This window comes from Argiope bruennichi, chromosome X2 (assembly GCF_947563725.1).
Source record: "Argiope bruennichi chromosome X2, qqArgBrue1.1, whole genome shotgun sequence".
Classification (NCBI taxonomy): Eukaryota; Metazoa; Arthropoda; class Arachnida; order Araneae; family Araneidae; genus Argiope; species Argiope bruennichi.
The window spans coordinates 76,181,675-76,207,304 of NC_079163.1; the positions used below are offsets into that span (position 1 = coordinate 76,181,675).

The following is a 25,630-nucleotide window of genomic DNA, read 5'->3' on the forward strand; positions in this document are numbered from 1 at the left end:
CATGTTCAAATTTTTACATTTTTGAAATCAACAGGTTTTTATCCACATATTTAAGTTTTCTTCATCTTTCTCAAAAGTTTTCACATTGTTTTTATAGCTGAAATTTTATATTTTAATCCTGAAAAACACAGTTTGGCGCAGCATAGCCAACATCATGGCTCTTGTGCCAATAAAATCCAGAAAATCCTGACGATGACTCTTGGTGATCATCCAGTGTAAAATAAGGTAAGAAACCCCAGGAAAAGCGTTGTGATGCAACTCAGCATTTAAAAGACAACACTTATCCCTGGTGCCCGTCTGGGTTAAACGTTCCTACCCGTGAAAAGTACGGTTTGCGATTTATTCGCCAATCTTATAGGGATAAATGTTGCGATTGAGTCGCTAGTTGGAAGGAAGGAAGGAATGAGGTTTGTCTTCCGGTGTATTCTCCTGAACGGATTCTTAGCTTGTGTGGGTTCACAAAAATCAAAACTCGTACTAGTTCTTTCTTTCCGAAATGTAAACATACACATACAGCCAGCTTTTCACTTCAGCCAATCATATGTACGATTACATTACTCTTATACATGCATATACGTAGCGAGATACTTTTGCGAGCTGGGATTGGTCCATCAAAAGTGAATTTGTGTTCACTTCAGGGAGGTATACTTATAGCCCGAGGTTTTCCTCTAATCCTATTTGTTCTACAGTATTTCCACAGGAGGTACTGAAAAAAATGAGATAGATAAATCAATCCTGAAACATTATCATGCTACGAAATTTCAGATTAGAAAATTCAATTCTCATTTTTTAAAAAAATTAAGTTTTTGCATTCCGACTTGAAAAAAGATTATTATTTTATGGCTTTTAATTCAAAAAATTTCTAATAATGGAATCATGAAAGTTTTTTCCATGCAGATAAGAGCTATAATTTTTCTCAGTGTAAAAGACATTTGCTAATTTATTTTAACATTTGAGTCAGCCATTTGAAAATTCAGAATTGTCTTCTTGTAAATAATTTGAATAGTCAATAAACATACATGCATATTCTGTATTTTAAACTGTATATATGATATGATTATGTTCCTTTTATCTACTTTTTTTACCTTCATTTTCGGAAAAATGTTTTGTCTGTGACTATCACTGTAATGCGCATGTCAATCATTTTCCTCTCTTCACAGTGTTTGATATGATGTTTATTTGCAAAGCCACGGAATGTGCTTGCGAAATTTTCATGGGGATTTCTAATTAATGAGATTTGGTGGCCGAAAAAAACTTCACTTTTTTGGTACCGTTATAATTGCCGTGAATAATATTTTTTCCTAATTTTATAAGCCTGAAATTATATATAAACAAATGCTTCCACATTTATTTTTTGGCGTGAAGTTTGAAAAGCCTGCAGTTAAGATTAGATAGTTTTATGCGTGTATTGTTCAGATTACAATAATCTACTGCATCTTCGCTTATTGCCACTTTTGCATTTTATAACATTTATTTATTTAATATACAATTGACGTGAAATTTCATGATATATCAAAGCTTTTAAAAATTGATTTGTGATGTGTTTATCTTATTGAACGAGAGCTTTTTAACTAGAAAATGCATTTGATATCAACATATTGGTACTATATGGAGAAATGTTGCAGAATTGTTCCTTGGGGTCCCATAAAGTACAAACTATTTATTATTTTATTAATATTTCAATTAATCCAAAATATCCAGAGTGAAGAAACCAAAATCCATACCAATGAATTCGCGGTGCACATTAAAGGAGGAGAAAACGTAGCCAAAGAAATTGCACAAAAATATGGATTTGTGCACAAAGGACAGGTAATTCATTCTATGCTTAGTTAAATATGTTATTACAAATGTGAAGTTGTCAAATACTTTGTTGATAAATAATCTTAAATTACTTATTTTGTAATAAATTACATTGCAAACGTTTTATATCATTTGAAGAAATTTTATATTTAGTTATGATAAATTTTTTTCTTTTACTCTCATTTATCATTATGGATTTTTCCTATGTTGAATTTCTATATTGTTTAGTTTAAAGATGCTGTGTTTAGGATATTTCAAATTATTCTGTCAGATTGATTTTGAATAACACTTGTATTGTTTGTGCACACAAGTTTATTCACCTCAGACTTTTTCATGTTTTCTCTTGCATCAACAGTATGCAACAGTATTTTATACATTGATTCTTTTCGTATAATTTTATATTGTAAAAGCATTGTTCACTTTGAAAAAAAAATCAGTGAATCAGGAAAACTTTTTATGAATTTTTATATTTAGTTATTTCAATTTGTTAGTTGCTATTTTGCATATGTTATCATTATCCAATATTAGGCATTTATAAATTACTGTAGCCCTGTCCGATTAATTCATTTTTGGTTGTAAATGAAATATTTTATAAATATTAAAATGATCCAGAAGTTGAGAAATTTTTCAAAATTTGAACCAAATTCAAAGTAGTATAAAAGACATTCCTCTTTAAAGTCCGTTTAAATATTTCCTTGATCATGCTACAATAAATTAAGGTGATTTAGTGCTACAACCTTTGTTTTGATCTATATACTAAAATCTAAAAACGAATGGAACCATATTTTTTTCTGAAATTGTGAAATTAAATCTCCTGAGTGTTATTAAAAATAAATTCAAATATTGATAATCTTTTGATAGGTAGTAAAAGAAATTGAACTTTTTTTTGTCTTTCGCAAATATCCTTGTAAATTTTAAACAATGAGAGAAAAATTAGTCAGTATTTAAATAAAAACGAAAAGATGAAGGATTTTAATGAGCTAATTAATACTTAATTGGCTTTAATATAAAATAATTATTATAAGTTATTGTGAAGTTAAATTAGATATATTGCGCCTGCTCCCTGTTGGATTTGTCTAGCCTCCCCTCCCACCATTGGTGAATACCTCTACCGGTGCCTCTGCCTCTTGATGATGAGCTAAACGTCCAAATTATGTGGCTAAAATAATGTAAGTCAGATTATGTAGCTGTGGAGAACATTCCATGCATTTAAATTCTTAGCTTCCACAATATTCTTAAATACTTTGTCTTTGGTTCCAGGATTTTTATGAAATCAGTGATAAAAATAATTTGGTATTTTTATTTCACCAAATTTAAAGCTATAGTGAAAGCTTATTTAATTTTTACTCACTTTAAATATGTGTTTTTTGTATCTTTAACATTAGCTATTTAACAGTTTGTTATAAATATCTAGCAAAGCAGGATTTTTTGTAATAAACTATGTTCAGGTTATCAGAATTTTACTTAATGGACTTGAATTGCTAACCTCCATACATAATTTTATGAATAAAATGCTGTATCTGTTACTACTCTGTAAGGCCTTTACAGTTCCTTAAAGTAATTTTATCAGAAACTTAGTCCCCCCCCCCCCTTTTTTACTAAAGTCCAGTTTCATTTTTGTACATTCAGTTTGCTAAATCACTCTATGAAGCTTGCAGCATTTTATTTTTCTATTTTTACATCCCTGAAATAAAGGTTCACTGATACTAGATTTCTGAAATTATTACTTTATATACATTCTCTTTACATGGACTTCACAATTGCTGTAACTTTTGTACAAAATTTCTGATTGTGATCATTTTATGCTGAATTAATTTCATAGCAGTTTTATTGTTCTGTTCTTTGATCTTTCAATCCCTATTTTCTTTCTTAACATAAAATAATTATATTTTATTCATTTTAACTCTTTTTTTTATTATTATTATTGCTGTTAGTAGCGGCTTGTGCATAAATTACAAATTAACAAATTAATTAAAAGCAAACTAATTCATGTGTTATTTTTAATCTGTTCTTTTAATTATTTCCTTATTTTTGTCTTTCTTTAAAGTATGTGAATAATAGGATGCTTTTAATGATTACTTTTGTCACTATTAATAGTAAGGCTTTGATCATAAAAATGATTATTTAAAGAACCTCTCCCATTTCAAATTATTAAGATGTAATTACTTATATAGTAATGTTATCTGAATTAAGGGAAGCATTGCAACATAAATAACTAAAATGTATTACCTTTTTTTGTTGTATGATACCTTAAAATATATTTCTTCTTGGAACTTTTTAAAATATATTTCTTCTTTCATGATGATTTATCAAATAATAATTATTAATTTCAGAACATCTTTTTTGCAGTATAAACTCCTAGAGGGGGAAAAAAATCATTTATTAAAGAAATGAAATGTTTAAATTTAGAGACTTGGGGAAATTTTTTAAATAGAATATTGATCTTTGAGCAATCACAGAATACATTCACAAATTTATTAATGTTATGTAATAGGACTTGAATGAATTTATATGTCCGATATATTCTGATTGTTACTTTCAATTTGAATAATTTTGCTTTTAGATTGGATCATTGAAAAATTATTATCTTTTTGAGCATCGCAAAATTCAAAAGCGATCTTTGTCACCAAGTTTAGAACATTGCAAAATTCTTGAAAGTGATTCCTCAGTAAGTAAATATTATTTATTTCATGATTAATTTTTTTAATGTGTGTTAAATTGCCAGGTTAATCTTTGTTATCCATTCTTGTCTCTTGAACTGTATTATGAAAAAATGTTATTTAAATGGCAATAAATATTTTCAAATTAGTTTTGAAATAACAGAAATTTTATTGCCTATATGCAGTTTATAATCGATTTATATGCCTTGCCATACAGCAAAATTAAAAAGATGTTGAAAATAGAACTTTTCTCAAATTTTCCTTTTTCAGTTTCTTTTCCGAACAAAGAAAATTTCATGGAATCTTTGTTTTAGTTTATGTAATTTTTGAAGATATAAATATCTGAGAGTAAGGGTTTTCTTAGTTTAGTATATGATCAATTTTTCTAAACTAGAATTTAAAAATATCTTTGCTTTTGTAATAAATTTCAAACCCCAAAAGAATTCTGATGTTGCTCAGAGCTTTTGATTTAGTAATTTCAGAAAAAGGCTAAAAGAAAATACATTTCAGAAATAAAAGAGAAAAATAGATTTTTATCCTCTTTGAACAATAAATACCTCCATCTCTTTCTCCTTTTTTTTCTTTTCTTTCTCCCCCCCCCCCTTGATATTGATATGTATGTAAATCCTTTGTATTTGTGTAAATTTTTATGAACCCCCAATTTTCAATATTTGCCAGTATCTTAAAAATTTCTTTAAACAGTTTTTGATGTATTTTTAAATTTTTGTATGTAGTAGTCTAAATTTTTGTGTGTAGACTCATAGTTCAGAAGCAATAGATACTGTTAGAGCTTTTGGTTGATTGATTTTTCATTTTAATTTAAATTTTGTTTCATTTTATTCTGTCATAATCTATTCCAATAAAATTGTGAATTCCTCAACTATTTGTAACAAATTCAATAACATTTGTAGAGAGCAAATTTAGCTGTGTGTTATTTATGCAATGTTTTTTTTCCCCCTTTCCGCTTTCTCTTTCTTTTAGGTGTTGTGGTTTGAGCAACAAGAAGTTAAAAGAAGAGTAAAAAGAAGTATATCTAGGAAATCTTTTTTAACTTTCCATGATCCTTTGTACCCTGAGCAATGGTTTCTAGTAAGTATAATGTCTTTGAAGATAATATTCTGAAAATGATGCATTTTTTAACACATTTTTTTCACTTTCCGTAATATACTAAAGAATTATTTAAATATTTCTAGCATGATGGTGGATATGGAGGCTATGACATGAATGTCATTCCTGCTTGGAAAGATGGTTTTAGTGGGAAAGGTGTTGTCGTTAGTATTTTAGATGATGGCATACAGGGTAATCATCCTGACTTAGCCCAAAATTATGTAAGTTTTTGAATTATGATTCTGTTATTTTTACTATTTATTCATATACAGTGGCTCAAACAATTGAGAGTACACCTTACTTGATAAATCCGACTTTCAACATAAATAACACATTACCTTGAAATGAAAACATGTTTTTATTTTTGCACATAACAAATGGTTTAATCTAAAGTAAAAACAAAGAACAATCAATGAAAAACTTCTAAATTGAAATGTTTCGGAAGCATTTTAAATAAACATACACAGATTTTTACCTCAAAAAATTGAAAATACACTTACGAATTTTTTGTAATATCTCGCATAGAAAGAAAGTGTCAATATTTAGTTGCATGTTTTTTGGCTTTTATAATAATGATCTTTAAACATTGTGGTACCGAATCGAACAATTTTAGGTGGTATCTGAAGATATTTTCCCCTATTCCTCTTGCAACATTTGTTTTAAATGACATTTGTTTCTAATTTTGTATTTTTTAACCACTATTTCAAGTGTGGCCCATAGATATTCAATGGCATTGATTTTGGGGTACTGTGGAGGTGTGTGTAACTGCTGTTTATAATGAAAAAGATACCACATTTTGATGTTATGTGCAGTGTGTTTGGGATCATTGTTCTGATGAAAATGAAATTTTCGTCTAAACCCAACCATTAAACAATTTGTGATGTGTAAAAATAAAATCACTAAAATCAATCACGTTTGCACTTCTCGGTAATATGTTATTTATGTTGAAATTCGCATTTATTAAGTAAAAGTAAGGTGTACGCTCAATTGTTTGAACCACTGTATGTAATTATGCAGTATTGCCCTCAGGTGCTTTTGGAATAGTATTTGTGTAAGGAGGATTACAGCAAAATCTGTCATTTTCCCGGTTTTTTAGTACTATATAATGTAATTGTGGGCTCAAAAGCATTGCATTTTTTTTTTCTTTTCTTTTTTTGTGATTCACTTGTGAAAAGTAGTGAATTCATGATAAAAAAAGAAATGTCTCTTCATGCATTATTTAAACATTGAACACCAAAATAAAACCTCCATTTTGCAAAATGAAAATTTTGAAAGGTGGCAACACATTTTGGAAGAATGCAAGATCAATTGTGAGGTCGAATTGAAAAAACATGTGAAGAAACATTAAAAGAAGTGGGAGGAAGCTTTGAAGAACTACTTCAAACATGTTATAAAAAATAATGATTATGTGAACCAAATTATTTTGTGTGCTTAAGCATTTGAAAATGACATGTTATAATGATTATTCCCGGAGCAATTGATATTACTTGTGCAAGAAAATTAATGAAATAGTGTTTCTATAATATTGCACATTTCCTTTAAACCACACTGTATAAATATTTATTTAATTGAAACGATTGGAAACTCGTGGTATTAAACGATCATATTTTACTCCCCATTTCTTGGAAATATTAGAGTTGTAAGTGTTAATTAGATTTCTTTACTCATATACGGTACAGTTTACAATGTTTTGAAAAATTAGTCTTTGGTGACAGTATTTTTAGAGAGCAGTGTTGTTTTTTGACACTTTATCTGCAATTTATCAATTGGTAGAAATTTTCTATCGAAGACAAGAAATAGATCTTCCTTTCTTGCTGCACATACCTCTACACCCTATCTGGCAAAGCTGTTAAATTACAAAGAAACGTTCATCAGAAAGAATGAGCTCCCAGGTCTCAAAAATCAGACTTGCCACGGCACAGCAAGAATCAGAAAAATTGAGAAAACATAGGGAATTTAAAAATTGTGTATGACACAGCAAATGCAGGAATTCTGGAAATTTTTCTTCAAAAGTAGAAAAACATAGAGAATTTATATATTCATAACAAAAAGAGTTTTAAGTCAAAAACTGTATTTTTTTATTATTTATTTTTTTAAAGAAAAGAATAAATGTCTGAAATTTTATTTTAAAATTAGAAGGGCAGAAATTTTGTGTACTCGTAATTTTGAAACAAACGAACTAGACTAACGAAATTTGATTTCCAGGAAGAATTTTTGGTGCAGTTTTGAAGTTTGATGAGGAAAATGGCTGTTACCATAGGAAATTTTGAAGTTTGTCCTCATTTCAATATATGTAGATGGTCCTTTATAAAACTTTTAATTCTAAAAATTTTAAGAGTATGTTAATTTTTTTCAAACAAGACCATTTTTATGATTGTATGATGGTGATTGATTATGATAAACTATGCTGTAATAAATTTGGGTGGCTTCTTTTTTTACCCAATGACAGTACATATATAGTACAATTTTATAATGCATATTTTTAAATTTTATATTAGCTACTCACTTGTTTCTAATTTTAGAATTAATTGAACATTTCTTTTTCAAGGACAAAGATGCTAGTTATGATATTAATGACGCAGATGAGGATCCTACTCCGCAAGATGATGATGAGAACAAGTATGTGTTGCACACATTTTTATTTCTTGATTTCATTTCATAAAACAATTTTATTCAGGATATATACCAAAATAATTTTTTAAATATGCATCTAAATTTTTACTAAACTTACTAACACTTATAAAATCTCTTAAAATCTAACTAGACTGTAATGGTATAATTTTTTTTTTTTTCAACTCTGATTCTACTGTAGCCTGGTAAGTTGTATACCATCAGGTAGGTTCCAAATGAAAATGAGTTAGCGTCAAAAACCTCAAAGGGAAAAAAATGTTTGCTCTTCATACTTCGTTTAATTTCTGTTGATTGCTGGATAACTTCAAATCATTAGAGAAAGAATTACTCCTTGAATTTATTTGATAGAATTGATGTAAACATTCAAAATAAGATTCTGAATTATTTTAAGAAGTGGTTTTCTTTATTTATTAAATTCTGCATTGATTTGATCGAGATAAATATTTAAAGTGTTAGAATATCACACCTAAATATTCGTTTACTAAAGTTGATTTAATCAATTATTTTGATCAAGAGAAGTATCATTTTTAACGTTATGGGTATTCAGTATTTATTGTAAACTAGGTTAACTTTTATCCAGGGGAAAAATATTTTATAATAATTTTTTTAATATATCTAGCGTGATTTCAGAGGTTGACGACGAATTTGGCGACTTTGGCAACAAAATAGATATTACAGGAAACTTCCAGAATTTTAGAATTGAGCCAATAGGAGTAGAGATACGCCTGATTGGTCCAGGACCTTCTCTGACCGCTTCCCGGGAACTATAAAAGGCCGGCAGTCTCGAGCAGCAGTCAGTCGTGTATAATTTTCTGGAGAGGATAGCGGAATAGTTAATTGAGTTGAATAGTTCTGAATTGAGTTGTGTGCCAATTCCTGGTGTTTATTGTAGAAGTAGCATCGAGTCGTGTGTGGAGTAGTCACTCGGCAGTTGGATATAGCTAAGCGAATAGACAGTAGAGAATTGCAGACGTTTGGTGAGACTGTAGAGTGAAGCTACATACATTCCCTCCTCCTGCTGAATTCTGTCTGGCCGCTTTGTGTGCTGCGATTATTATTACTACCGATTACTACTTGTGGGATACTGTTTATTGTAACGTGCTTCTGTGTATTACATGTGTTCGTCTCGGCTGTGCATTTGTTGTCTTCGTATTTGTGTTAAAAAAGGTCGTCGTCCATTACTTGAGGACTGTTTTCTTCTTCGACCAACAAATCGTGAAAGAACCCCGGAAGTATCCGTAACAATATATATATTTGAATATACATAACAAGTTTTTTGATGATTACAATACTGTTATAAGAGTAAGTAAAAATGAGCTTGAGTTCATAAATCACTAAATCTTTTAAGAATTATAAGAAATTCTATTATAAATAAAAATTTTATTATAAATAGAAGTTTTATTATTTATTTTATTATAAAAATTTAATTATTAAATTATTTATTTATTATAAATTAAGAGAAAGTTTTACTTTGTTTCTGAATATCGAGCTAAGGTAAATATTGTCAATTTTTTGTAATCCAAAGACTAAATGGCATATTCTAGGTTCTAGCATGTTTTCAGATTTAAAAAAAGTAAAGTTAAATAAACATTTTTGAAAAAAAAAAGAAATATTAATATCAAATAATGAATAAAATTGTATTAAATTTAGAGAGAGATACAAAAGTGCCTATCTTATCGTATTATATGTGTACATTTTATATAGTAATAAAAGAAATGGAAAAAAAAAAAAAATGGGAGTAAAATTTTACGAACATAGAAACAAATATTTAAAGGCATCAAAATACGAAACTGTCATTTTTCTTGCTTTTAATTGGGAGAATTTGTCTATTTTCTTTTGATAAAATCATTTTCATTATGTAAGCGAGACAATTGATTCACAATTCCGCAAATAGTCCTTGACTATTTTAGATCAGACGACGTTATCTGTCAACTTGCTTTACAAACTTGCCCTGGCTTTCTGCTAGATTCAATTTGGAGAAAATTAAACATAAAATGATCAAATAATCTTTTACTTAAATAACTATTATTTGTGACACTGCATTTAGAATGTCCCCATCAATTTAGAAAATAAATATTGTGATGCTGTTCACACTAATTTAAGTCACTGACATTATTAAAGAAGGAAGAACGATGAAACTTCTGGGGAAAAATGTCACTGGCTAATTTTTTTTAGAATATATAATAAAACATTTTATATACTTCGCAACTGAATCAAATTTGACTTTCTCCTCTTCATTTCAATTGTCTCTGTACTTGTTTTTAGATAACTTGATTCTTCAATTAAGTGAGTGAATATATTTTCTATATTTGTTTTATATATTTTTCTCTTTAGATTAAGTTATTATTAACTCAAAAAGTTTATTTAAACTTTCCTTAAAATTGTTACCTTTCCCGAGGATGCAGAATGAATTGTTTTGCACTCCATGCTAATTAAAATATAAAATATACTAACTTCTCTTGGATTGAAATGAGTCAAATCTGCACTAGCTGCTTTTAAGTGACATTTAAAATATAGAACTTGATTCAAGATAATTTTTTAAAATTTAAATTAAGTTTTAGAGACGTGAAATACTCCTTGTGTCTACAAGTCAGGTTTCTTAGTTTAGTTGAATGGACGTGATTGTAATTAGAAGATAATAATGTTTCACTATTTAACCTATGGTGAATTAAGTAGATTAAATCTGGTTTCTTTTGCAGACATGGAACTAGGTGTGCTGGAGAAGTAGCAGCTGTTGCTAATAATGAATTCTGTGGTGTTGGAATTGCATATAATTCAAGTATAGGTGGTAGGTATTAAAAAAAACAACCCTTACAATTATTTTATTTGTGGTAAAAAAATACAGTATTATTAAATAATGCTCAAAATTTTGTCATTAGTATTAAAATTGAGTTCATAAATAAAAAAATTGTTGAAATATTCTTTTAGTGATAATAGTATTTATTTAAAAAAATTTGAAGTTATTTAAAATTATGCAAATTGCAATAGTTTAGAAGATTTTTCAAAATAAGTTTTGTGAGTTTGCTAAAAATAGAATATACTGAACTTGACAAAATTGGAAATTCTGCCACAATGAGACATTGTTCATTTGGAACTAATTCTTACACTGAAAAGCCATCATATGATTAGAACTGGAGGATGACAGAACTTTATCTTCTCGATATATCGTCCTGTATAAATTGATATTTCTTGATATATCATAATTTTATTATTATAAATAACCTCTCTTAAAATACTGATTAAACAAAACCTCCAAATAAAGGAAAATATTAGATTATCTTACTAAATTTTAATTTATATAATAAAAATATTCGTGTTTTTCCTTACAATAAAATAATTAAGAAATAGTTGTATTAAAACCCCTTTAATAAAGTTGTCAGTGTCAAACCAATGTCTGCATTTTACAGTTAATTATAATATTTTATTTCTTCAAAGAAGGAGTGGTTTTTATAAAAACTTTATTATTATTACCTTCCTCTCGCTTACAATCTGAAATAAATTCGAATGATAAGTCTATTATTCCATCAACGGATATGCCCTTTTATGAAGCGGATCCAAAGCAATGGCTCTGGCTCTGGCTCAAAACGGAAGATGATGCATGATTTTCAATGGTCATGAAAATTCGACCAGCATCGACAGTTCGGCCAGGCATGTCCAGCATAGAACGCTGGAGTGAGGTGGAAATTCTGAGCCGTCTATGGTCAGCGTTTTAGGGTGGAGAATTATCATATGTATTAGTTTCTTTTCCACTGTCTATTTTTGTGTCCCTTAAAGTGGCTGAGAGGTGATTCCTATTCAAACAAAGTGATTTACATGATGTTTCCGTTTATATATGCTATTATTTATGTAGAAATGACGCGCTAGAACAAGTGCAAAACATACATTACCATAAGTGTAGGAAATAATTTATGGCTGATGATCAGATTTTGGCTCTGTAATGCTGTCTTAGGGTTAAAAACACTAATACCAATTTTCTTAAGTTTTTTTAATGATCTGTTGGGAGAAAATATCGCTGCTGATTACTGTTGGGAAATCTAAAAGACTCTGAAGGCTGTTGGGTTTTCTACTCCAACTAAAATGAGATCACATTTTTCCTTCATCTAAAAATGTTAAGTTTTATACTCCAATGCGCAACTGAAGATTTCAATCTTTCGTTGCGGCTTTTACATTTGCTTACATCTTTAATAGAGGAGAATAGGTGATGTGGATTTATAAAGATTTTAAGCAAAACTTATTTTTCATGGAACAATCAAATCTTCAAACTCAGCTACATTTAGTTGTTTATAATCTATCATCATGCAGTGAGATATTATAACATTTGTATTCCTTATAAAGGGAGTTTACTTATTTACAAGATTAATTATATACTAGGAAGGGGTCTTCACCTTTTTGGCAGCTTAGAACAACAATATAAAGATAACAAACGCCTATTTTAACAAGAAAAAATGAATATGTAAAATTTTGAAATGCATTAAGGAATTTAAACTTATACGTACTGGTAAAGAAATGATAAAACAAAGCTTTTTTATTTTATTTTAATTAAAGGCAATGTCAACTACTTCGTTAACTAATGTCTACTACTTTGCTTTGAATCTCAAATTTCAATAAATAACGATCATCTATTAATTGTATAAGTGCTGTAACTAAAATTAAATAGTGGAGTGTATGCGAGAAAGTTTTGCGGAGGCCACTCCCACTAGTTTACTTTTGTCATGGATAAAGTTGTAAGTCTGAGCATCCAGTAGAGTGAATTTGACCAAGTCAGGTCCTCATAGCATGAGGTCATGAAACTAGCCTTTCAAGAACGTTAATTTCGCAGCCTTCATATAATGTTTTCTTGCTATGGCAGTAAGTAACTACGGAAACTAAATTATTGGCAATGAAACAACACTAAGTTACAAGATATTGACCACCCACACCTTAACAAAGACAGCGGGTGCTTAAAGCTGCCAAGTGTAGTGAAACATAATGCGGTTCTTTCATTGCTTTAATACATTCAACGCTACCGACGAGATATCTCGTCTTTCAGATACTTCCAATTACAGGTTTCTGTGAACTAAAATTTGTCTCTTATGCCAGTTTAGATAGGCTGAACTTTCTAATACATATCTGAAGAATACTTTTACTTTTTTGAAAAGTGTTGAAAGTGTTAATTAGTTGCTGACATTAATGGAGACCATAGTGGAAATTTTTCATAGCACTCTATTTGACAGATGTTGTTAGATATAGGACTCTACTATCATCACTTCACTAATGTGCAGTCCGTCAATAAAGTATTAGATCGCTGGTATTCTATAAAAATAAAATTCAAAGAAAAAGTATCGTTCATTTTGGAAATATACCTTCTTTAAAAATATTTAAACTCATTTGTTAAGGAGCCATTTACATATTTATATTTGCATAAGCAATTTTTTAAATTACCACTCCCAATTTTTCGTCTTTTAAATGATTCAGCATAATGAGAAATCCTGAAATAAAAAAATTGTAGCCAAATCGGCTCAAAATAAACTTTGGTATGCGAGAAAAAGGATTCGGGGACATTTTCTATAAATGCAAACATAGCAAATAAGTCACTCTGTTAATACTTTACATTTACTATGTGCCCTCATTCTCTAAAAAAATGTAATGCTTTTTTTTTTTAAGTTTACATATCAGCGATGAAACATGACGAAATGAGAATTTTTAAAGGCTTACTTTTATTTACATAGTTAATTACAAAAAATAAAAATTCCATGACTCATTGTTTAAAATAAACAAAAATTCTAGGCAAGTTTAATATTAATAAAAGAGTTTTAAATTAAAAAGTTTTTGGAACAGCAAAATAATAATAATAAGAGGTGTTTACTTTCGGAAACGTTCTTTTGCAATTGAAGCAAAAATGACATAATGCTGTTGATTTTGTACGTTAAAATTTCCACCAAAGGATACTCGAAATCATTTTAAATCATTTTCCTTTTCATACTTCAAAGCGTTTTTAATCTTTTGTCTTTCAAAGTTTCTTTATGTAAAGAATCATGGAAGAACATACTTTGTTTTCCGTTCTGTTTTAGCAATCTTTTGTTCTTGTCAGAAAATCCTTTTTGTAAAGTGCAGATACCCCCAACGAAGCAAAAAGCATGTTGTTCTGAAAGCATTTGATTATTGCTATATATCTTATTATTTGACAGAATTATAATTATCTTGTTATTATTTAACGAAAACGGATAAAATTTGGAACAGTGATGTTTCAGGTCTTGCACCTTTGATTGATACAAATTTTTTGTGAGTTTCTATTCAAAACTTTGTTAATACTATAAAATAATGTTACATATTTTTAAATACATGATTTTCCCATTTTTATTGAGTATTTTAAGGAATCAAAAGAATTATTATCAAATTAATTATATTTTGAAATATATTGAAAAAAGAGAATTCTCATTTAACTTTAGAAGCTGAAATTCTAAATTGCTTATAACTCATCAGCTCAAAATTACAAAATGTTACATGTATTCGAGCTATTTTTAATCTATAGAATTTAGATGTGTATCTGAAATAGCATATTGTTATATGAATAAAAATTGAGTTTGAGTAAATCTAAATATCGAGATGACCCATTACACAAAGAAATATTTTATGTACTTAAAAGATATTTATATAGCGACAGACATTTACAATTTTATTATGCACTAACTAGTTTCGAAATAACGAGCAGTGTCCTGATTCTTTTTTTGGCGGACTATAATATTACAGTATCTACATCAGCATCAATTTTAATTATTCCATTTCACTGAAGAAGGGTTTGTAATAAAAAAATTTTTTTATTGAAATTGTTAATTTTTATATAAAAAATTTATAAATATCTGCATAAAAAATATTACGCATGTTTACTACTTAAAAATATTACGTTTTTATTATTACTGATTAATATGTACAACAGTGTTTTTGTCTGCATGTGTGTTTTGAAATTAATAAAGACTGCTATAATTTAAGTATGCTTTTATATATAGGTGTACGGATGTTGGATGGATCTGTTACTGATAATATTGAAGCAACAGCTCTAAGTCTTAATCCAGACCATATTCACATTTACAGTGCTTCCTGGGGTCCAGAAGATGATGGAAAAACAGTCGATGGTCCTGGAAAGTTAGCAAAAACTGCTTTCATTGAGGGAATCACTAAGGTAATTTTTGTCTCACACTTGTATTATTATTATTATTTTTTACAAGAATTTAGACAGATTTTTTTTCTTTATGCAGTTAAAATTTCATTTTCCATAAGCAAGAGCACTTGGCATTCATTACTTTTTATTGAAATTAATTCATATCTGTTGCAAATGGGATGTCTTTTATTAAGGCACAATGGACATTAAATTTTTTTTCGCAATTCTTTACCTACTTGTTTAGATTTTTATGTGTTTATGTTATAATTAAAACCACATATAAAATTTTTGTATTGAAAAATGAGTGGTTTTAAAAAAAAATTAAAAGGTTAAAATTAACTAGATTTCAAAACGTTGTGCAAGGTGACAATTTTTACTGAACTGCATATTTCACTTGATTTTAAATATTTTAATGTCTAATATTTAAATATTGTTTAATAAGATAGTTTACCAAATATGGGCAAACAATGTACTGATTCATGAAATTTTATGAATTTTTTGATTTCCTTCAATTAGAAATATAAATTTCTTCTTTCATGCAATTATTTTTTTTATATAAGATTCTTATATTATATATAAGAGGGATATTTTAGGAAAATGTGGGAGTAATTGGATGAAAATTTTACTGTCTGGGACATTTTGAATTTCTGCATCTAAGAAATTTTTTTTATTCTTGGGGGGGGAGAGAAATGTCTTTTCCTATAATTCAATTTTTTGGAAAAAAAAAGTTAGTGATTTAACATACATTTAATATATAAGATCCCTAATACAGTGAAACCTCACTTATACAAAGATGAAAGGATAAGAAGATAAGATTATTAAAATAAGTGGATACATAATGCTATAATGGATAGGCTAATACATAATGAGGATTTCGTCAGGGAATAAGAAGTTATTTTATAACTGAATATTTCATGTAAGTGAAGTTCCAGTATAAAACACAAATGTAGTAACATAATAATAAAACACAATTAAATAATAATAAAGTAGGCATATATTTTACTGCAGTATTTAGAGTGACTTTAGGATACAAGTATTTTGCATAAATTCTAAACTCTTATACCCTCAAATTAACAGAAATCATCCATAATTGTTTGCTTCAAAAATTTTAAAACCACAAGTACTATATATATATATATAATATGATACAGTACATTCTTTTCCTCTTTTGTGAATTTTGATGTTTATCTCATTTTTCAGCCATTCGTAACAAAAAAATAACTTTCATTTGGACTTGGATCGACTTTCGTTTTTAAAAACTGCATGTCCTAATAATTTTTTTCCTATGGCATCTGTACCTACTACTTCTTGCCTCCGTTTTAAGAAAAGCATCTCTTTCGAACATTTCTACTAGATGCAGTTGTATAGTCTTTAATTTTCGCCTCTGTCAAGTTTAACATATCAATGATAGACAATTTTTTTTTAACTACCAGAGAAATGCGAGTCTTTAAGAAACTATGCAATCCTGGAGTTTGTAAAAACACCAAGATGTTTCTCCGTCAGAACATTTTCCGTGAGTAGGCTTTTCATCAGTTGCAGGTAATTGCAATAAATTAGCTTACACTACTGAGTATTTGGAACATGGCCTTCGTATAAAATTTTGCAGCTTTAAGTTTGTTTTTTTATTCAGGCTTCTCTGTGTTCATCCACCAAGAATAATATTTTTTACTCTCATCTCTTAAACTTTGTTCTGTAAGAATATGCTGAACCTTTTCGCAACGGGCTTCAAGCACTATTTTTTTACATTTGAATCACAAACACTCTTTTCTGTCAAAAAAAAAGGGGGGGGAGCTTTCGAGTCCCCATCACTCAACATGGAAACATATGGCAACTGATTAACATATACATTTCCGTGGCTCTAAATGATCCATCAAAATTTTTTCACATTCGCCGATATGTCTTTGTCGCCATATCTGGAATTCTGCACTGTTAACTGCAAATGTCTCGTGTCTCGTCCACTGTCTCACCTTGTGCTTCACACAGTTCTGACAGTATATTGGAAAAATTTCAAAATCAAGGACCAGACCACTAATGATGTTGGCGATATTGCCTGATCCTAAGTTAGAAGTGTACTGTCGTTTCTGCCAAGTGCCATTTACGAGACACCAATGTCAATAGCCTTTTTATCTTCCTGAGAAAAATGAACCTTTATGTGCTTCTAGAGCTGCTTGTCGTGATATATCCAACATTTTACTTTTTATCACTTTGTTTTCTTTAGATAAATTGTGCATGCACTTATCCATTGTGGATATGTTTAGAACAGATGAAAGAATTTCCAAAGCAGCATGACCTCTGCCAACGAATAAGAAGGGGCATATGATTTTGCCGCTTACATTATGAGAACTTTTGACATCCTTCTGAAATCTCGAAAATACAGCACCACAACTGGAAAATACAGTCCATAGCTTTCATTACATTCCCATCTTTACCAAATCTTCCAGTAATTTACCGAGTCTGTACTATTTTAAGGTGAGAGTGCTCTGTGAAAAGATTTTACAGAGGGTTTTCACAAATAAATAAGAAAATATATCCTCATGTTCTATAAAATAGCTTGTTTATTGTTGAGATGAGTTGAGAAGTCTCAAATAAATCTTTCTTCCATTTTTTTTTCAGGTTTTTTTTCCCCGACGTTTTTTTCTTTTTGATAAAGCGACCTTTTATTTTCATGTATTTAAAAGACAAAACATCCATATTGCAATTTGCTTATTTGTAGTGTTAATTATCTTGCAATTATATGCACGATAATTGCAAACTTTAAGAAAACTTACACAAACAATAGCTACCACTTTTATTTTAAAGAACTGAATATTTCGAAGAACTGAATAGTCGAAGAAAATGTGCAAAAATCTGACGTAATTTCATGTGTAAGTTTTGTGCATGATTGTTGTAATCTTCACTTATTATTAGCAGTTTCGTTGACAATACCCAGGAAAGTCTAGCAATGTCTAGATGAAATCGTTTGTCCAATTCATGAAGGTAGTGGTCGGTTGGATGGATGGAAATAAAGTTGTCATAAGCTGATACTGCTAGACGTCTCAATGTGCCGCGTAGTGTGGTCAAACGACTATAGGATCACTTTCAATCCCATTATTCTTTGTCCAGAAGACATGTGTCAGGCCGACCACGAGTTACTGCACCTGCGGGAGACCGTTGTTTAGCTCTTTCGGCCTGTAGGAAAAGAAACACACTGTGTATCAGCTCATCGCAGATCATTTTGTGCCAACATGGACAAGGTTCTCCGCTACTTCAATGCGAAGAGGCCTTCATTTACTGGTCTGTATGAAAGACGACCACTTGTGTGTCTTCCCTTGAAGTCAGGAACAGAGCTTCCCGCTTACGTTAGACAAAAGAACACGTCTCCTGGACCAGTCTGTACGCTTCACAGACGAGTCATGGTTCATATGAGAGAGTGATTCAGGTCGTCAGATGATCTGGAGAGAAAACGCACCAGATATAACCAATCCATCATTGTTGAAAGCAGACGTGGTGGAAAAGTGGTTTGATCAGCGATCTCTCGGTGTTCATTCCTGGTTCTTGGAATGTGTTCCAAGGGCGAACTTTGAAACGGTGTTAGATATCGAGACGAGATTTTCAATCCATATGTCCATCCATATGCTGCTGTTGGTAATGATTTTCTTCTGATGTAAGACAATGCACGACCGTACCGAGCTCGGTTTATTGAGGACTATTGTGAGATCGGATCGGTATCAAACGAATGGAATGGTCAGCTCTATCCCGAGCTTTGAATCCGACAGAGAATCTTTGGGACTTGAGACACCGTTTGCTACTTTGTCTTCCTCCAAAGTTATTTGATAAGCTGGAAGAAGAATTCTTTATGTCTGTTTTCGCTTCCGATTTCGGTGTTCCATAATTTAATTCTCAGCATGAAAAGTCGATGCCGAAAATGCATTGCATCTAGGGATGGATAGGTTCCTTATTAGAACCCATTCTTGTAGTGTTTCCGCGACATTTTCCCACACAAAACTATGATGTACTGTTTTTTCTAAGAATGAAGTTCTCTGACAGTAATTCATTTTTTTTTTTTTTTTTGTAAAAAATGCTTATGTTTAAGAAAATTTCTATTTTGCATTCATTAAAGGATTAGTTTGTATAGTAATTTAGTTTCTAATCTGCTTTGTACACATTTCCTCTAAATCTTCTGTGTTCATTCATTCTCAAATTAGACTCAAAAGACAGGTTGTACTTGAATCTGGTGGCCAGTGTCAATAATGAGTAGTTCCAATCTCATACACAGTTAAAACTCTTCATTGCCATGCTAAACTTGGTAAAAAGTATTTAAAATAAAAATTAGTAAAGTTTTATTAAAAGAAAAAAAAATTCAGAATTTTTGAGTACTTGATTTCTCTGTTTCCATAACAGCAAACTGATATGGATGCGAAAAGCGAAATTACCCCATAGCTAAAAGAATTCGTAAAATGGAATTTTTCTATGTCTATGATCGAGCTTTTAATATAGTATGTAAATAAATGAAATTTTAGGCAATTGTTCACATTTTCAGTGTCAGCTGCTTTTTTGTGTGTGCGTAAGTGAAATTGTTTAGCACAGAAATAGTAAGAAAGGTGATTTAGCGGGGCGGGGGTTCTCCCTTTAAGTAATGTTGACATGGTTTATGTAATTTTTTAAAAAGAAATTTTAGACAAAAAAAAGTTAATTTTAAGAATTTTAAAAAGAAATTTAAGAAAGAAAAATTATGTTTCCAAACTTAATGCTTATTACTTTTTAAAAAGTATTTAGAATTACTTGTTGATCACAATTTTCCAGAAAAATTTGGTTCTAAATTTATTTTATATATTCTTTTTTTGTGTATGTATGTTCCAGTTTTTCTCATTAAAACCAGATACTGAAACTTACTTTAAAAGAAATGTAAATTTTTTTTAAAAAGTTGGAAGTTATTTAAAAAGAAGTTAAGTTAAAGTTGAATTTACTTTTTTTAAAAAATGTAAATTTTGTGTACAAAAAACTTATAATATTATAACTTTTTTTCCCTTAAAATTTCTTGAATTAACAACTATGTTATGACATATAATTTTAAAAATTCATTTGTTTGGAAGAGATTTAGCTATTCATTTTCTTGATGAACCATGGCCTAGACTAATATGTTGAAAAGTTTAAAGTCTTTGTGTCATCAGAAAATTAATCTTGCTATTTAACCAAATACAATAGATTATGATATTTCTTGGTTTAGAAAATTGATCAGATTGTGTTTCTTCTGAATTTTTTGACTTTAAAATTTTTATATAATTAACTTTTAAAAGAAAGAGATTTATGTTTTAATTGAATATAATAATTTAAATCTAGGACTAACGAAGATTTCAAAGGATGAAGTGGCATTGTTTTCATTCTTATATACATCTATTCTTCCTAAATTCCTCAACTATCAGATTGAAGAGAATAGCAGAAGCATTCCTTTGAAATCTAACTCATTTCTTGAGGGACCATAATTCACATAAGTAGAATCCATCTCAGTCCACCCAATTCTTACAATACTTTTATTGATTACGAAAAATTCTGTATTTATATCAAAAGTTTCTGCATTTTTTCTCCATTTCATGCATCTGTGTTTATGGATTTTAACTTATTCTCTAATATTAATCTTGATATATAGATTTTAATTTATTACAATTTACTTTTCTGGTTATTAAGATATTATGCTAATTTACCTTTAAAAATTTGTAAGTCTACAGTTTACTGTTTTATGATTCGTGTTATTTTTATTTTGAAAATTTCATTTAAAGATAGAATAATTAACTTTTCATTGTGTAATTGGAGTTTTCTTTCAAATCAGTTATGATTAATAATCATAAAATTATGATTTTTCATTTCAAATGCTTTTATTAAATGTACATTATAGAAATTTCTCATTGAATGCAGGGACGAGGTGGCCTTGGATCGATATTTGTGTGGGCATCAGGAAATGGAGGAAGACATAATGACAACTGTAATTGCGATGGGTACACAAATTCAATTTATACAATATCTATAAGCAGTGCTACTCAGAGTGGATTAATGCCATGGTATTTAGAGCAGTGCTCATCAACTTTAGCTACAACCTATAGCAGTGGTACATCCAACAGAGATCAGAATATTGTAAGTTCCATTTTGTTCTTAATCGCATTGCATACTTTTTAGAAAAATTGGATATGTAATAAAAGCTTTTATATAATTTATCTTAAAAATATATTGCTTTTTCCATGCAGATTGCGAGGTTATTTATTTTTAGTAATGAAATTAATATTATACGTTTAATATTTTTCTAAAAATTCTTTATAAAATAAAATTCCTGAATTTAAATTTATTTTTTAACTATTTATTCATTAAAAATTTCTCATATGTAATATGGATATCTTAATGTTCAATATTTCATTTGTAAAAATTATAAATATAAAAGTAATTTTTAAAAAATTATAAAAGAAATTACAAAGCGTTTTAAGTACAATTTAATTTCTCGAATAAAAACTTTGTCCGTGCAATTGACTTATGAGTCAATCGGCCAACTGTAAAACGAGATTAGACTAATGAATTATGTTTTAAAATGAATTTAAATACATGAAAATAATAATTAAACGATACTTAATTATTGATACATAAATCTTATAAATTAAACGAAAGTACAAAATTATGTTACTTTAAAATTAATGCATAAAAATCCCAAGGCCTAATAAGTTGTGGGACCACAGATCAATTGTATATCTGATAATTTGGCCATGCTCATTGTCTGAATTAAGCACTTTTATTTTAATGAACTTCGAATTATTATTATCCGAATAATTATAACAAAATTTATTGATATACAGATTATCCCAAAAAAGTTTAAAGACAATCTAAAATTTGTTGAATATGTTTTCAGTTGTAAAAATGCTTTTATAAATGACTGGACCGAGAGATTTTTCATTTATAGTTTCATTCCATAATAGAAATAAACTTTCTTTGGAATTGTGTTGTATGGAAAAAAAAAAAAAAAAATTCTAAGAATGCTCTTTGTTGGTTCTAAATCTTCGGTCCTCTGTAAGCAAGCGTTCTTCTGTACAAAGTATCTATTAAAAAGAAAACTAATATCTACCACAGGGCTTTGAATCACCTTTAAATGTTACACGCCATCATAACTTCATAAATTGTTGTATGGCTGCATTCTCGTAGATCCATTGGGTTACTCTTACACATATTGACAGGTAATTCATTAACTTTAAAACGTTTTCCCCTTGTTAAAAAGTTTCTTTTGATAGAATATTGCAAATGTGACTAAGCATGAATCGTCTCAAGTTTAATTTATCTTCATAACAATTTTGTTATAAATATGTAAGATAAAACTAAAAGGAGTTAATTCATGTGATTTCATAATCATATGGCAAACGTAACTGCAAGTATCCTTAACAAGTGTAGATCTGTGGCATTAACATCCTTGGCATTGTTTACAATTTGAATAATAGTTTTGAGTAGGAAAAAAAATGTTATCTTTTCAGATTTTTAACTTATAGCATGGAAACTTTTATATTTTCCGCTGAATAATCTTGTGTTAACATTTTCTGGGAAAGTTGAAAAGAATTTCTAGGCCGTGGTGGCCTAATGATAAAATAGCGGCTACGGGGTGGTACTGCTTACAGCTTGAAACCCGAATCTATGAAATATCAGTCATGTATATGGGCCGAACTTCCTCCTTTTGGTGTTGCGCAGATATTTTTTGAGAAGTTGACAACTCGGATATTATCTGACCGGAGCTTAGAATTATAAAGTCCGTCTCAAAACAGTCTTAGTCTTGTTTCCAAACGGGACGTTAGTGTAACTTACTAAACTCGAAAACTCGAATTTCTTAAATCTGTTTCAGATTGCGAACTATGCTCTTTTAACCTTAACTCTAATAATGCTAACTAAACATTGTTATAAATAGATATTAAATAACTTGTTGAAATAAAATTTGATGTGCTAAAAATTTAAATAAATCTGATTAAATATGTTATTGATTAAAATGTATGTATAATATGTGTGTGTATAACATTATTTTGGTTTAAGCAGAAGGCAGGTTGGACAAGCAGTGAAGAGACTTTGTATCTTTAATTTCGTTTTATTCTCTTTCGGGAGGCAAACATGATTATTTACATGAAGACGCAGCTCGGCACGAAAGCAGAAGTAAGAAAAAAGGACCGAAACAAATGATCACTAGTCTTATATAGCATGGGATTTCCGGCCACGCGCCAATTCAATATACGTGTTGACCTTTGAGAAGGGCAACGGAAGTATCACTTTCACTCGATATGTAGTCTGATGGCGCAGTACTTTTTACACAGCTTCAGTTGAATTAATTAAACCGAAAGTGGAATTGGATCAAGAAATAAGAGAATGAAATTACTATGGGCTAAATTAAGATAAAGCTTTGGAAATTAATTTGGTTTAAATTTAAAGTTTAAAATATCATTACATACATATATATATATATATATTAATTTTTAACACTGACATTGCCCCAGTCTACCCGATTTGATGTAAAGCTCATAGTGAGCCAGTGGTGAAATCAAGGACGAAAACATATTCCATACATGTATCTCTCAAAATAAGAGTGGCAATTGATTACATAAAATTGCAAAAACTATAAACTGTTCACTTAAAGTTAAAAAATGTAAAATCCTCCAAGAGCATTTATTTAAAAGTATAAAAGAACAGGTACCAAATAAAGGCCAAAAAGTTACATAATTTAAACAGGAAATACATAATGGGCAGTAAGTAATTTTTAAAAGAAATATTTACAATTTTTGTATCGAAAGCTCCCCAAAGGCGATTTTAGACATAATACGAAACGTTCGGATAAACTAAAGACACTGAGAACAGTACAAGAATTAATTAAAATAATGTCAGTCAGTAGCTGTTTTTCACAAAGGCATTAGAGGCTTTTTTTTTCTTCTCTCAAGAACTCATGGAATTCACAATTTATTCGACTAACTTCGAAATTTATTCGCACAAATTTATTAGAAGTACTGAGTCGATGATGATTTTAAGACATTAAGCTGTTTATGGCCATCAAAGCAATTGTGTCAGTCGATTTACGGGAATGTGAAAATAAAATTTAAAAAAAACGCGAATGATTCCATCATAAACAGTAAATTATCTTTAAAAAAATGTAAGCAAAATAATTAGAAACCAAAAGCTTAATTAAAGTTCTTATATGCGAAGTTTGCGAAAATACCGAAAGTAATTTTAAAGCAGAAAATAATTATTTCACTCAACTAAAACAATTTATTTTATAACTGTCAATACAGGAAGTTTGCTCAATGCACAGTAAATAAATAAATTAAAAAAAACAACTCATGTCTTAATGTGAAAATTCAGAAAATTCGAAACTGCATTACTTAACAGCACAAAATTATCTACAATATTGTTATGATCTATCCGATATATTTAACAGCATTCAGGATGCCGCACAGTAATAATGTGGAGATATACAATATGTTGTATTGCAAGGTAATAAGATATAAATCTAGACAAATCAAAAGTCTTTGTCCTATCGATTTTGTTTTCAATTCTCTAATTTAATATTCTAGTCGATATTTTCAAGTAAGCATGACTTGGTCGGTTTTGTAGGTATATATATGCAGTTTTTTTATAATATGCTATTGCACCAGAATGAAAAATTTTCTGATACACCAAATTTGTTTAGTGGGATCATGTAAAAATTTAAAAGTGACTTTTTGAAAGTTCTTTGCAGGGTAATAACATAAATAATTTTCCACCTTATTTTGAACGCTTTTGCAATTTACAATATCTATTTATTGTCTAGAGGTTAAAAATAGAAACTAAAGAATATTTTAACGCTTTTGGATCATCCTGCATGTACAGGGTGGTTATAATTAAAGTTCCACTTTGAAATGGTCATAAAAAGAAAACTACTGGACCAAATGTTATCAAACTTGGTAATAGTTTCAAGGAGATCATGAGAATTTCTTTTTTGCAAAAAAAAAAAAAAAAAAAATCTTACCACCAGGGGGAAAATGGCGTTGCATGCAATATTATTTAGCAAAATAGGACAAGCAGACACCAGTTTGAAATGTGTTTAATCGTTTCTGAAACGTGTTACAAAGCATGTTCAGTGTGTGTTATCTCAAAAATACTGTTTGTGGTGATAATCTAAATAATTTGGCGGAATTGAAAGATCGATACACCGACATGTACGTAACTTTCCTTCTGATATGCTAAGAGCTACTGTTGAGAAGGCAGTAATGCGATTTCACTTGCTTTTAGAAAATGGTGGACCTCACATTGAACATGCTTTGTAACACGTTTCAGA

At 29.4% G+C, this 25,630-nt stretch overlaps 1 protein-coding gene across 2 annotated transcripts in view; it reads left to right on the plus strand.

The window, feature by feature from the left end:
* The first annotated feature begins 1,146 nt into the window (after positions 1 to 1,146).
* LOC129960095 (furin-1-like) overlaps positions 1,147 to 25,630 on the plus strand; it is a 74,008-nt gene continuing 49,524 nt past the window's right edge. For both annotated transcript variants that reach the window (XM_056073202.1, XM_056073204.1), the window contains exons 1-8: positions 1,147 to 1,809; positions 4,364 to 4,468; positions 5,442 to 5,549; positions 5,654 to 5,788; positions 8,116 to 8,186; positions 10,898 to 10,986; positions 15,185 to 15,357; positions 21,229 to 21,444. In XM_056073202.1, coding sequence (XP_055929177.1) covers positions 1,579 to 1,809; positions 4,364 to 4,468; positions 5,442 to 5,549; positions 5,654 to 5,788; positions 8,116 to 8,186; positions 10,898 to 10,986; positions 15,185 to 15,357; positions 21,229 to 21,444 — 1,128 coding nt within the window. In that variant the 5' untranslated portion in view covers positions 1,147 to 1,578. The remainder of the gene's footprint in view (positions 1,810 to 4,363; positions 4,469 to 5,441; positions 5,550 to 5,653; positions 5,789 to 8,115; positions 8,187 to 10,897; positions 10,987 to 15,184; positions 15,358 to 21,228; positions 21,445 to 25,630) is intronic.